We start from the raw sequence: 12,824 nt of genomic DNA, 5'->3' as shown, positions 1-12,824 counted from the left end.
TGCTTAATAAAGAGGTGGGGAACTTGTGGACTTCAACTCCCAGAATTCCTGAGCCAGAATGAGCCATAGTTCCCCACTCCTGGCTTAATAACTCCCACATTCAGCGAATTCTTCCTTCATTTGATTTTGAATCTCCCTCTACAAAGCAGCTACCCATCGGAGCTACAAAGAATTAGTGCCGACCATCTCCATTATGATAGCCCCTCAAGTATATGAAGACTGCTGTTATGTCCCTTGCTTTTCTGCACATGACTTGCGATAAGCACTAAGACTTATATACCACTTCATAGTGCTTTACAGCCCTTTACAGAATCAGGATATTTCCCCCAACAATCTGGGTCCTCATTTTATCGACCTCGAAAGGATGGAAGGCTGAGTCAACCTTGAGCCAGTCAGGATCGAACTCCTGGCAGTGGAATGCAGCGTCAGCCTGCAATATTACATCTCTAACCACTGCGCCACCACGGCTCACCCAGTTCTATTTGGGAATGATCTTGTTTTCAGAATAGCAGGCACTTTAATTTCTGGGCATGAAGATATTTTGTGTTTGAAGAATTCACGAATTAAGGCCCCTGTGTTTTTCCTTATTTTCAGATTCACCTCGGCGATTATGGTGGTATCATTGGATTTGCTGGGCTCTCAGCATAGTTGGGATGTTCTGTATTCTTTTAGCTCATGATCACTACACTGTGGATGTGGTAGTGGCTTACTACATCACTACAAGACTTTTCTGGTGGTATCATACCATGGCCAATCAACAAGTGAGTTTCTTTTCGTTCCCCTGTAAAAATGTATTATCTGGGTGTAGTTCATTTATTTCATTTCATTTCATTTATTGAATTTCTATGCCGCCCAATCCTGAGGGAGTCCGGGCGGCTTACAGAAATGAAAAAAAATTAAAAAGAATTTTAAAAAACAATGGGACATAACAAAGTTAAAAAAGGAACTCAACAAACACCCAGTCGAAAGGGGGCTGGACCTCAATCAAGGGGTCAACAGCCCCAGGCATGCCAGAAAAGCCAGGTTTTAATGGCTTTGCGGAAGGGCATGAGAGTGGGTGGGGCCCGGATCTCTGCGGGCAGCTCATTCCATAGGGCCGGAGCGGCAACAGAGAAGGCCCTACTCCTAGGTGTCGCCAGCCGGCATTGTCCCGCTGAAGGCACCCGGAGAAGGTCCATCCTGTGCGATCTTATTGGTCTAAGGGAAGTATGTGGCAGAAGACGGTCTCGCAGGTATCCGGGTCCAGTCCAGTATAATGATCATTTCAGCACAAGCTTATTTTATGGCTGGATCCCTCCTTCTTACAGTACCCCAGGTATAGTTTAATCTCTTACTTGAAGGATTAGGTTTTTTTTTTAGGTTAATATTAAAATGCAGGTAGTCTTTGACTTACAACACTGAATTTAGTGAGTCCAAAATTACAATGGCATGAAAAGAGTGACTTATGACCCCTTTTCACACCGTTGCAGCATCCTCATAGTCATGTTCTCAAAATTCATATGCTTTGCAATTGACTTATATTTAGGACTGTTGCAATGTCCGGCAAGTCCCGTAATTCGCTTTTGCAATCTTCTGACCACCAAAGTCAACGGAGAAGTGAGATTCACTTAACAACCATTTTACTAAATTAACAATTGTAGTGATTCACTTAACAGCAGGGGTGAAATTCAGCAGGTTCTGGAGAACTGGTAGTGGGAATTTTGAGTAGTTTGGAGAAACAGCAAATACCACCTCTGGCTGGCCCCAGAATGGGGTGGGAATGGAGATTTTGCAATATCCTTCCCCCAGAAGTGGAACTGGAGCCCTCTCTTCCCAAATTATTTGGGGGAATTGATCCGCTGGATATTGGGTAACAGACCACTGTTTTCTCATTCTAAGGAAGCTGGGAGAAGAATAAGCTGAAAGACACATTTCAGGAAGTTGGGAAACCACAATTTTAACCCATCACACAGTTGATGACTGGAGGCCTCACATGAGTCACCCACAAACCCATTTATGTAAGAATTGTGCAAAAAAAGGGGGAAAGATTGTTCCTAAAGTAGAAAAGTGCTCTACAAACAGTGAGCCCATCTATTTTGTAACTTTGAGTTTTATAATTAGACTCGGGTTTTTTTTCATAGGAAAAAACAATCTTAAGTAAGTGTTATATGTGTCATAAGACTAAGTACATTATTACTTCCTTGATAATAGTCTCTGAAGCAACAGATAATTTGGCAAGTCAGCTTTTGATGCCAGTATCAACGTCTCGAATTTAGTCATAAGGCTAAATCCCATAATAACACGATGCAAGTGATAAAATACGTTCTGAAGACTGTGCTTACTGAACGACTATTGATCTGCTCTCTGTTACTTATGAAGTTATATACTTCAGTGTAATTTAAAGGTAACCGAACTTCCTCAAGCTAAATTTCGAGCATCTTTCTATGTAACAGAAAAACTGGGAGGCAAAAGCTGAGATGATCTTCAACAAGACAGTTGAAGATCATCTTTCAGGGATTCTGATGTGTTGTCTGCAAGACGAAACTAGGACCTCTTTTTGGAAGTAAACATGTTAGGTCATAGCGAATGCTGGCTGGGGAATTCTGGGAGTTGAAGTCCAGACACCTTCAAGTTGACAAGGTTGAGAAACACTGTGTTAGGTAGACATAATATAGGAGCCCAGGAATGGTGTTTTTCCACTTTGCAGAATAGTCCTCTATTGAGGATTAGGCTGAACCATATGGTTTTGGCAATATGTAAAAGTGCAGTGACAATTGCTTAATAGCAATAGCACTTAGACTTACACACACTTCACAATGCTTTCCAGCCCTCTAAGCGGTTTACAGAGTCAGCCTATTGCCCCCAACAATCTTGGGTCCTCATTTTATCGGCCTCGGAAGAATGGAAGGCCGATTCAACCTTGAGCTGGTCAGGATTGAACTGCTGGCAGTTGGCAGAGTTAGCCTGCATTCTAACCACCACGGCTCTTAAGGTTTGCAGTTGCTCGTGTCTTAAGTAGCTCTTATGAGCCGAGGTGGCGCGGTGGTTAAATGCAGCACTGCAGGCTACTTCAGCTGACTGCTAGATGAGCCGGTGAGATTTGAACCGCCAAACTGCAGATAGCAGTCAGCTGAAGTGGCCTGCAGTACTGCACTCTAACCACTGCGCCACTGCTCTTGCTCTTAGCTCATCTAGGTGGAAGAGACTCAGGGTTGACTCAGCCTTCCATCCTTCCGAGGTGGGTAAATTGAGGACCCGGATTGTTGTTGGGGGCGATATGCTGACTCTGTAAACCGCTTAGAGAGGGCTGAAAGCTCTATGAAGCGGTATATAAGTCTACTGCTATTGCTATTGCTATTACAATATATGATCACAGGGCCTACTCCAAAATCAGTCTGAACCACAATTATTAGAAAGTTTTTTTTTTTTTAAAAAAATCCCCTTGCAGAGATGTTTTGTCATCTACTCTGAAATCGAATCAATACATCACAGTTTATTCATCTCCGCTGCATTTAGCACGCAGAGTTCAGCCCTACTTCTTACACATTTTGCAGGCTAGTCCGAAATCAAAGTTACTTGCTTTCTATCTATTCACTTCTTCATTGAAAACTTCAGGATTTTGCTTGATTGCATTTGCTATTGATGGAAAGTGACTGGCTTAAGGCTACTGGGTTAACTTAATGTCTAAGGCAAGACTAGAATTCAGTTTCTTATTTGATTTGATTTGATTTGATTATATTTATATGCCGCCCTTTCCCCCCGAAGGGGACTCAGGGCGGCTCACAATTCAAATCAGGGAAGGGTGGTACAGACAAAAAATAAAAGACGAAACATAACAATACATAATTTAAAAACACACAACAGTCATACCATTCGAGACGGGGGCAACAGCTCTTTAGCCCCAGGCCTGTCGGAACAGCCAGGTTTTAAGGGCTTTGCGGAAGGCCTGGAGGGTGGTGAGGGTTCGAATCTCCACCGGGAGTTCGTTCCAGAGGGTCGGAGCAGCCACAGAGAAGGCTCTCCTCCGGGTAGTCGCCAGTCGGCACTGGCCGGCGGATGGAATTCGGAGGAGGCCTAATCTGTGGGATCTGATCGGTCTAGTGGAGGTGATTGGCAGCAGGCGGTCTCTCAAGTACCCAGGCCCAATACCATGAAGGGCTTTATAAGTGACGACTAGCGCCTTGAAGCGTATGGTTTCTAGCCTGGTGTCTTTAACCACTGGCTCTCTTATGTTGGTTAAGGCCCCTGAAATTCCAGACATACAAAGATAGACATGCACACACACAGGCATTATGTATATACACATGTTTAGATGCCTGTACATTTTTGTATGTATTAACAAAATTTATAAGAATGCCAAATTTGTACAACCTTTCCTTCTTTCCTTCATTAGTTTTACTCTATTCCATTCCATTCTATTTTTACAACAAGAGTTGTTAGAATATTAGCATGACCCACTTCTGTAACCTGCTTCCTCTTGTGCCTTGTATAAATTGTGTGTGGGGGTTGGGGGGTTGGAGGGAGGTGTTTAGAAGTAATGAATAAAAGTAAGAAACACCACTATTTATGGTGGGAGCTCCCAGCTACAATCTCTTTTCCCCTCCTCTAATAAAAAGGTAAAGATTCCCCTCACACATATGTGCTAGTCGTTCCCGACTCTAGGGGGCTGTGCTCATCTCCGTTTCGAAGCTGAAGAGCCAGCGCTGTCCAAAGACATCTTTGTGGTCATGTGGCTGGCATGACTTAAGTGCTGAAGGCGCACGGAACACTGTTACCTTCCCACCAAAAGTGGTTCCTATTTTTCTACTTGCATTTTTACGTGCTTTCGAACTGCTAGGTTGGCGGAAGCTGGGACAAGTAACGGGAGCTTACTCCGTTACGCGGCGCTGGGGATTCGAACCGCCAAATTGCTGACCTTTCTGATTGACAAGCTCCTGTTTTAAAGAAAGGACAACAGTAGGTCTGCATTGGAAGGGCCAGACGAGAAGATCTTTACCTAAGAACGGTGTGAATTTCACTAGAAAGGTTCATGGGTTTCCTGAAGAATAAATTGGTTCCACCACAAAACCGCGGACGACATAATCGCGGTCGACGAAAGCGCGCATTTGACGTCATCACAGCGCGACGAAAACATCGCGCTGTGATCGAAAAATGGAAAAATAAAGCGAAAACCTTACCCTAACCCCCCCAAACCTAACCCTAAACCTAACCCTTAACCTAACCCTAAATCTAACCCTAAACCTAACCATTAACGTAACGCTAAACCTAACGCTAACCCTTAACCTAACGCTAAACGTAACCCTAATGCTCTAAACCTAACCTTAACCTAAACCTAAACCTAAACCTAACCCTTACCTTTATGTGAATTGGCTTGCTTTAATTTTATTTTTATTTCAATTTTTAATTTTTTTTCGTCACGCTGTGATGACGTCAAATGCGCGCTTTCGTCGATCGCGCTTTTGTGGACCGCGGTTTTGACGGGTCATGGAATAAATTCACTATTCTGAGTGCTGTTAACTAAATAGCTTATTCATAATGTTTTTCCCCTCCTAGGTGCTAAAAGAAGCTTCTCAGACTAATCTCCTTGCACGGGTGTGGTGGTACAGACCCTTCCAGTACTTTGAAAAGAATGTCCAAGGCATTGTACCACGTTCCTATCATTGGCCTTTTTCCTGGCAAGCTTTGCACCTTGGCCGGTCAGCAAAATACAGCAAACTGGTGAATGATACATAACAGATAAGAATAAGGAGCTGGCGAGAGAACTGTCTGAAAAGTGCTCGGAACTCCCCTAGATGTGACGCCATAGCAATTGAACTGGTCCCTTAATTCTACCTTTTAACCCTTACCTTGACTTTAATCTCTTACCTGGTAAGCACTGTGATAACTTTTTTTTTCTCCAAAGGATCTGCGATGGACAACAATAAAGTTATGGTAACTCATCATGCACTGTATACATTTCTTGTTAATAGATTATGGATTTGCATTGCTCATCACCCTGTTTCTTTGTATATGATGCAGCAGCATAACAACAGACAAAAAAAGCTTTTATATCATTAAGTTCTGGTCTTTCCAGTCAAATCTGGGAATGAAGCATATTATTTTCTTGGGAAAACATAATTTTCATATCTCTTGCCCCAAAGATTGGGCTGTAAGCCATTTTCTAGCAAATGTCTATATGAAGGTTTCTAAATACCTGACTCGGATAAATAAATATACAGGAATCTTTCTTATCTGTTTCACTGAAGCTACAAAATGATAGACGCGGAAAGGTTTGGTAATCATTGATTTTGTAAATCTGCAGTGACAGTGTCAAAACGGTGCAAAAAAATAATAATAATAATACTATTCTGTTGTAAAGTGATTTTCTAAGTATTTCCTAACTTTATTTTTCAAAAGATAATGCATTCAAATGAATTCTAAAAACGGTTTTTACACGACAGAGAAAAGAGTTTAAAACTTTAAAAATAATGCTTCTTGGGAGAAAGATTTGTCTGTTCTTAGTGCCTTTCTTGTCTTGATAGTATGGTCAGTAGGCATTCTTTACAAACTTTTGTTTAAAACAAAGTATTCCACAAAACCAAGGTTATACGTATTGTACACATTATCAAATTTTATATCTAAATTAAACTGGAAATCTGTTTGCAATATTCAGATGACTGAATTGGGCGGGCGGGGGTTGGGGGAATCTAATATGATAATCATGTCTTCACACTTTGTGAGCAGGTTAGAATGAAATATACTATTTAAATTATTTTATTGTCTACTCCATACATGAATTTTTAACTATAGCAAGAAAACAGCCATGACTTCCTTATTATGAGTTTATTTTTCAAAGTATAAATAAATAAAAGTATAAACAAATAAAAATAAATTCAAATTATAAACAATGTCTGATCCCTGAATGAAAATATTGTTGGAAAACAATTGGTTTATTTAAAAACAGGGTTTGTGCAGAAACTGCATGTAATTCTAAAATTTTAAATTCTGCCATACATACTTTGTTTGGGGGAAGTATTCTATCCTAAACTTGCCAATGTGCAGAGCAAAAATAGTTTTTTAAGAATGAAGAAGCATATGATATATATATATATATATATATATATATATATATATATATATATATATATTCATTCTGTATTTTACATGAAGCAGAATTATCTTCTGTAGGATTTTTGTGTGTTCAAAAAGGTGAAATTTGTATTGTACAACAATAACGGTGAAGGAAAATAAAAGGCTTTTAAAGAAGTGGTGTCCTTAGTTTGTCAAATGCAACAAGCAAAGAATTAAAGCAAAGTTCAGAAAAGCATACATCTGATCCATATTAAAAAGAGCTATATATATTTTATAATATATATATTATTATCGTCTACTTAACAATGGAAAAAATGGAGAAGGAACCATAGAAGGTATGTATCTGTATGTGTATGCACCTGTGCACTGTTAACTCTGACAACTATATGGACAAGACTGCAGTTTTCTTGGAAAGATTTCGGAAGTGATTTGTCCTTGCCTCCCCCTTCCTGTGGCTAAAAGAGAGAGCAGTGGTCACCCAGTTGGTGTTATGTCCAAGATGGAACTAGAATTCCCAGTTTTTAACCCTTTGCCTTAACCACTGCGGCAACCATAACCACTCAAAGAGCCACAAAGGTCCTAACCAGAAGCTCCCCCCAATTCTGGAGCCGACCAGAAGTTTCCCACTATAGAGTCTCAATGTCGTTTTTCCTCTACCTGTCCTAACCAAAGCACTATCAATTAAGGAGCTGACCAGAAAACCTGCCCCTTCCCATAGAGTCTCTTCCGGGTGCGCCCTGCTCCCACGCCCCCCAAACCAGAAGCTCATCTCAAAACTGTGCCAACTGGTGATGGAGCCGCAGCAGAGGGATGAAAGAGCCACATGTGGCTCCAGAGCCATGGGTTGCTGACCCCTGCACTACACCTGGCTCTCCTAGATGTTGCTACACATTGTTAACTTTCGGTGACAATATTTTTAACAATAAAAAGCTTGTCCAACTATAGAGAGCTTTTCAAATCATGCTATAAGGATGGAGAATGGGTGTCTTTCCAGCTTTTTAATATCAATCTTTATTTGCAGTCTGTAAACCCAGATCGTTCTGTAGGACAAAATAATATTATTTTATAAATAGAAAAAAAAAAATCTAGTCACATTCTAAGGAATAAAATCCCCACCGGACAGGAGCAACTGCAAATAACATGGATCTGGGTAGATTGGAATTCTGGCTAAATGAGTTATTAGCATTTTTTTATAAGGACAAAATGTGAATGTTGCAGGGGTTTCTTTATCACAAGAGCATCCAATTTGAAGGTCTTTGTTCAAATTGAATGCTCTACAATTTCCTTGCAAAAATGGATGTTGGAAGGGCATACAGCTTGCTAGTGTTAGGATTTCTCTAAATTTTGGAACAATTATTTGGCTTAAATACCTCTAGTTTAAAATGCTATAATTATTCAGTTCATAATTAGGCCATCGAGAAGGATTATACAATGTCTCTGTCCACCTTTTGCATATTGCCAAGTTGGAAAGGAGTTTTTAATGATGCAGTTAAAAGTTATTCCGAGGAGTCTATGGAGATTCTCAGTCATCCAAGTCACGGTTGCCCCAAAATTGCTTTTTTTTATTTTTATTTTTTACTGTTATTAATAATATGTATTTATAACAATTTTTCCCTACAGTTGACAATATACTTGAAGATTGCTTTCTTAACATCCCATAGATCCATCTTATCTTACAATGGTCCTACTTCTTCTTCCCTCCCTCCCTCTTTCCTTCCCTCGTTTCTTCTCTCCTACTCCCCTTCCTTCCCTCCTTCCTTCCCTCCCTCCTTCCCCTTCCCTCCTCTCCTTCCCTCCTTCCTTCCTTCCCTCCTTTCTTTTCTCCTTCTCTCCTTCCTTTCCCCTTTCTTTCCTCCTTCCTTCCCCCTTCCTTCTCTCCTACATTCCCTCCTTCCTTCCCTCCTTTCTTCTCTCCTTCCTTCCCCCCTTTCTTCTCTCCTTCTCTCCTTCCCTCCCTCCTTGCTTCCCTCCTTGCTTCCCTCCTTCCCTCCCTCCTTCCTACCCCCCCTTCTTCTCTCCTTCCTTCCTCCTCTCCTTTCCCTTCTCTCCTTCCCCTTCCTCCCCTTTACCCTTCCCCTCTTCTTCCCATTCCTCCCCTCTTTCCTACTCTTACATTCCCTCAAAATTGCTTTTTGAAGAGGCAACTGTATTTTCTTTTGTTTTTCCTTGAAGAGCTTTTGCTTCTCATCCAAGAAGCTTCTTGAGTTCTGAACTGAACGGAAGAAGCTTCTTGGATGAGAAGCAAAATGTTTTCAAGGGGGGAAAAAAAGCTATCCTGAAATCTTTCCCAATTTTAAGTCTAAACTTATTTTGCACCTATCTTAAAAATACACCTAAGAGGGGGAAAAAATTATAGAAGTAAAAAAAAAATGTATGGAAGAGATAAATATGCACAGTAAAATGCATCGTGTTGCATGTGAGTGCATTTATAGAAGAAACCCGACTTCTTGTGATTCTTCCATTAAACTAGTCAGTGGTTCCCAAACTTGGCAACTTTTAAGACTTGTGGACTTCAACTCCCAGAATTTACTTCCTTCCGTCGTGCAAACCGCCCAGTCACATGACTCCCCCAGCCACGCCCACCAAGCCATGCCCACAGAACCGGTCATAAAAAAAATTGAATTCCACCACTGGGGGGGAGCACTGGGGATCAGTTTGTAGCACCAAGGGGGGGGGGGGTGGTCTGAAAAAGTTTGGGAACCACTGCATTAGACCATGCTATTTTTTATTTGGTATAGACCAGTGGTGGCTAACTTTGTTGTCGTTGCGTGCCGAAAGTGTGTGCGTATGCATGCGACAGTGCGTGCGCATGTGCACCCATAATGCAATGCATGCACCCCACCCCCGCAATGCATGTGAGCGTGCCTGACCCCCCCTGCCACCATGCATGCCCATGCAACCCCTGCATGCACCCTGCCCCCACATGTGTGTAATCCCCACGCATGGACATGCATGTGCGTTTCCCACATGTGCTCCGCTTCCTACGCATGTGCAGCAGAGACAAAAAAAATCTAGCTGGCTGGTGGGAAGCCCACGGAGCTGGGGCGATGGCTCGTGTGCCCGCAGAGAGGGCTCTACATGCCACAGGTTTGCCATCATGGGTATAGATCAGTCATGGCGAACCTTTTTTGGCTTGCGTGCCAAAGGTTCGTGTGCAGGCGTGCCACACCCATGTTATGTGCACGTCACCAGTGTGCATGCACGCATGGCCAGTGCTCCCCCCCCCATTTTTGGCATGCTTTTTTCGCCCTCCCCAGGCTCCAGAGGCTCCGGCCCTTTGGAACGAGCTCCCTGCAGAGATTCGGACCCTCGCCTCTCTCCAGGCCTTCCGAAAAGCCGTTAAAACCTGGCTGTGTCGGCAGGCCTGGGGTCGATGAGTTCCCTTCCCCTCTCTATTTGTGTGGCTGTTGGTAGTTTTTTAAAATGCCTGTATTTGTCGTTTCGTTGTGTTTCTCTTTCCCCTTTGGGTTTGTGCGCTGCCCTGAGTCCCACCGGGAATAGGGCGGCATATAAATAAAACGAAACCTAAACCTAAAAGAGCCTGGGGAGGGTGAAAACAGCCCCCCACCCCCCGGAAGCCCTCTGGAGGCTTCAAGAGCTTCCCTTAAGCCTCCGGAATGCAAAAAACCAGCCGTACAGGCAAACCAGAAGTTCGGGAGTGGACTTCAGGTTTGCTCATAGGGCTGGTATTAGCCCTTCGGAGCCTTCAGGGGCCTTCAGGAGGGTGAAAGATGACCTCAAAACAGCACGTCCATGCGCGCTGGCCAGCTGACAAGGCAATGCCTCGTGTGCCCTGACAAATGGCTCCACATGCCACCTGTGGCACGTGTGCCAGAGGTCCGCCATCACGGGTATAGACTCTTAAGGAACATGTAGTAGATTTCATCCATGACAATCTGTCCCTAACCCTGGTCCTTCAAGTCTCCCAACAGTGCACTCATTATTACCATTATAACTGAATCCATTCACCTTGCTACTTGTCTTCCTCTTCTCCTTGCTTCTTCACTTTTCCCAACATTAAAGTCTTCTCCAGAGAGCTAGGCTTTTGCACAATGTGTCAGAAGCAGGATAATTTGAGTCTGATCTCAGTGATGTGAAGAAGAGCTGGGTTCTCGGGAATTGAACCAAAAGTAATTGAAATAGTTTTACAACTAGGTGAGAGCTGGTAGGAACCCACCTCTGCTTCTGTTGTTTAATTTCTGTCTGGTTGTGTTTGTGTTTGAATTCCAAGCCTTGAAGTACCCAGGGCGAACAATTCCTTCTCGGTTTCCCCCCTGGGATATTAAAGCAACCTGACTGTGCAATCTTAAAAAAGAAAAACACTTATTTCTACCCTGATTTCGAAAGGGCAGGTATTTCAAGATTCAAAGCGACATTGAACCTGAATGGCCAGCAGATGTCGCTGGTCTTCTATGGAATGTCAAATCTCACCCAGCTGTAGACCAAGATTCCAGTTAATCAGCTTTTCAGTCTCCAAACCCTTTGAACCCATTTTAAAATGTGTTCACATTTACTGAGGTTAAGATGACTGTTTACTATATGTCTGTTCTTTCCATCCTACTCCCTCCCTCCTGCCCATTTTTTCTTATGTGTGTACAAGCTCAGAAGAAGCAACAGGAGGCAAAATTTCCCAGCGTTAACTAACTAGAGTTGAAAACTGTCTTTTTTTAGTCTTGTTTATTGATGATCATTTCAGAGAAATCTTAACTATTTTGTCCATAGAACAGTGGTGGGTTTCAAAAAATTTTCGAACCTACTCTGTGGGCGTGGCCTCCTTTGTGGGAGTGGCTTGCCAGCCATGTGACCTGCTGGGAGTGGCTTGCCGGCCATGTGTTTTCTCTCCACCCCCTCTCTCTCTTTCCTTCCTTTTTCCTTTTTTTCTTTCATCTCTCTCCCACTTTTTCTTTCTTTTTTTCTTTTTTTCTTTCTTCCTTTCTTTCTCTTTCTCTCTCTGTGTGAGTCTGTGTTTGTGTGTGTGTGTGTGTGTGTGTGTGTGTGTGTGTGTGAGTGGTGGGTTTCAAAACTTTTTGGAAGCTCTTCTGTAGGTGTGGCCTGCTTTCCGGGTCCACTGGTGGAACCTCTTCTAACCGGTTCGGTAGATTTGACCAACCGGTTCTACCGAACAGGTGCGAACTGGTAGGAACCCACCTCTGCCATAGAAGCAATAGAGCTATCCCAAGAGCTGGGACTTTTGACTGTCTGAGAGCAGCCAATAGAATATATGTTCTTGCACAGGAACAGGAAATATAAAACCCACCCACCCTCGACTCCATTTTGTCAGCTTCTCGGAATCACATGTGGTTCTGCTTCATGAATAAAGTGTTTTTTCCAATTAGCCTCCATGTTTCCAGTGTCTTTCTCCCAGTATGGAATTGAATCAGATGGATATATCTTCCCACATCTAAATACCTCCAGTTTTCTACAGATACCATTGCAACAACATTCTTCTAGTCCTTGTGCGGGAAATTAATGAAAACCGTGGTCTTACTTGAACATCAGAAATTTAGAATGTAAAGTTTAGGAAGGAAAGGATGTTGCACCCATCCAAAGGGTTGAAATACTACTCTTATCACTCTCATGGAGAGTGATATACATTCGGTATATCTGAGTTGGTCAAGAAATATGTTGGTCTTAATCCCATCCATTTTGGGATGGTGCCCAAAAGGACTTCATTCCACTTCTCTTAAGATTAGCTAACCAAAAAGGTACCTGCTATTTTTTACAGTTTTTCAAATCATGCTAGTCCTCATTAAATAAGAAAAGCAAAGCTTGTG

The 12,824-nt window shown here is 42.5% G+C and overlaps 1 protein-coding gene across 2 annotated transcripts in view; it reads left to right on the top strand.

The window, feature by feature from the left end:
* SGMS1 (sphingomyelin synthase 1) overlaps positions 1-6,765 on the top strand; it is a 107,350-nt gene extending 100,585 nt beyond the window's left edge. For both annotated transcript variants that reach the window (XM_032231883.1, XM_032231881.1), the window contains 2 exons: positions 595-761; positions 5,533-6,765. In XM_032231883.1, coding sequence (XP_032087774.1) covers positions 595-761; positions 5,533-5,712 — 347 coding nt within the window. In that variant the 3' untranslated portion in view covers positions 5,713-6,765. The remainder of the gene's footprint in view (positions 1-594; positions 762-5,532) is intronic.
* Positions 6,766-12,824: the final 6,059 nt, after the last annotated feature.

Source organism: Thamnophis elegans, chromosome 15, assembly GCF_009769535.1.
Source record: "Thamnophis elegans isolate rThaEle1 chromosome 15, rThaEle1.pri, whole genome shotgun sequence".
In the NCBI taxonomy this organism is placed as follows: Eukaryota; Metazoa; Chordata; class Lepidosauria; order Squamata; family Colubridae; genus Thamnophis; species Thamnophis elegans.
This window is presented reverse-complemented; position numbering and strand designations above follow the sequence as displayed.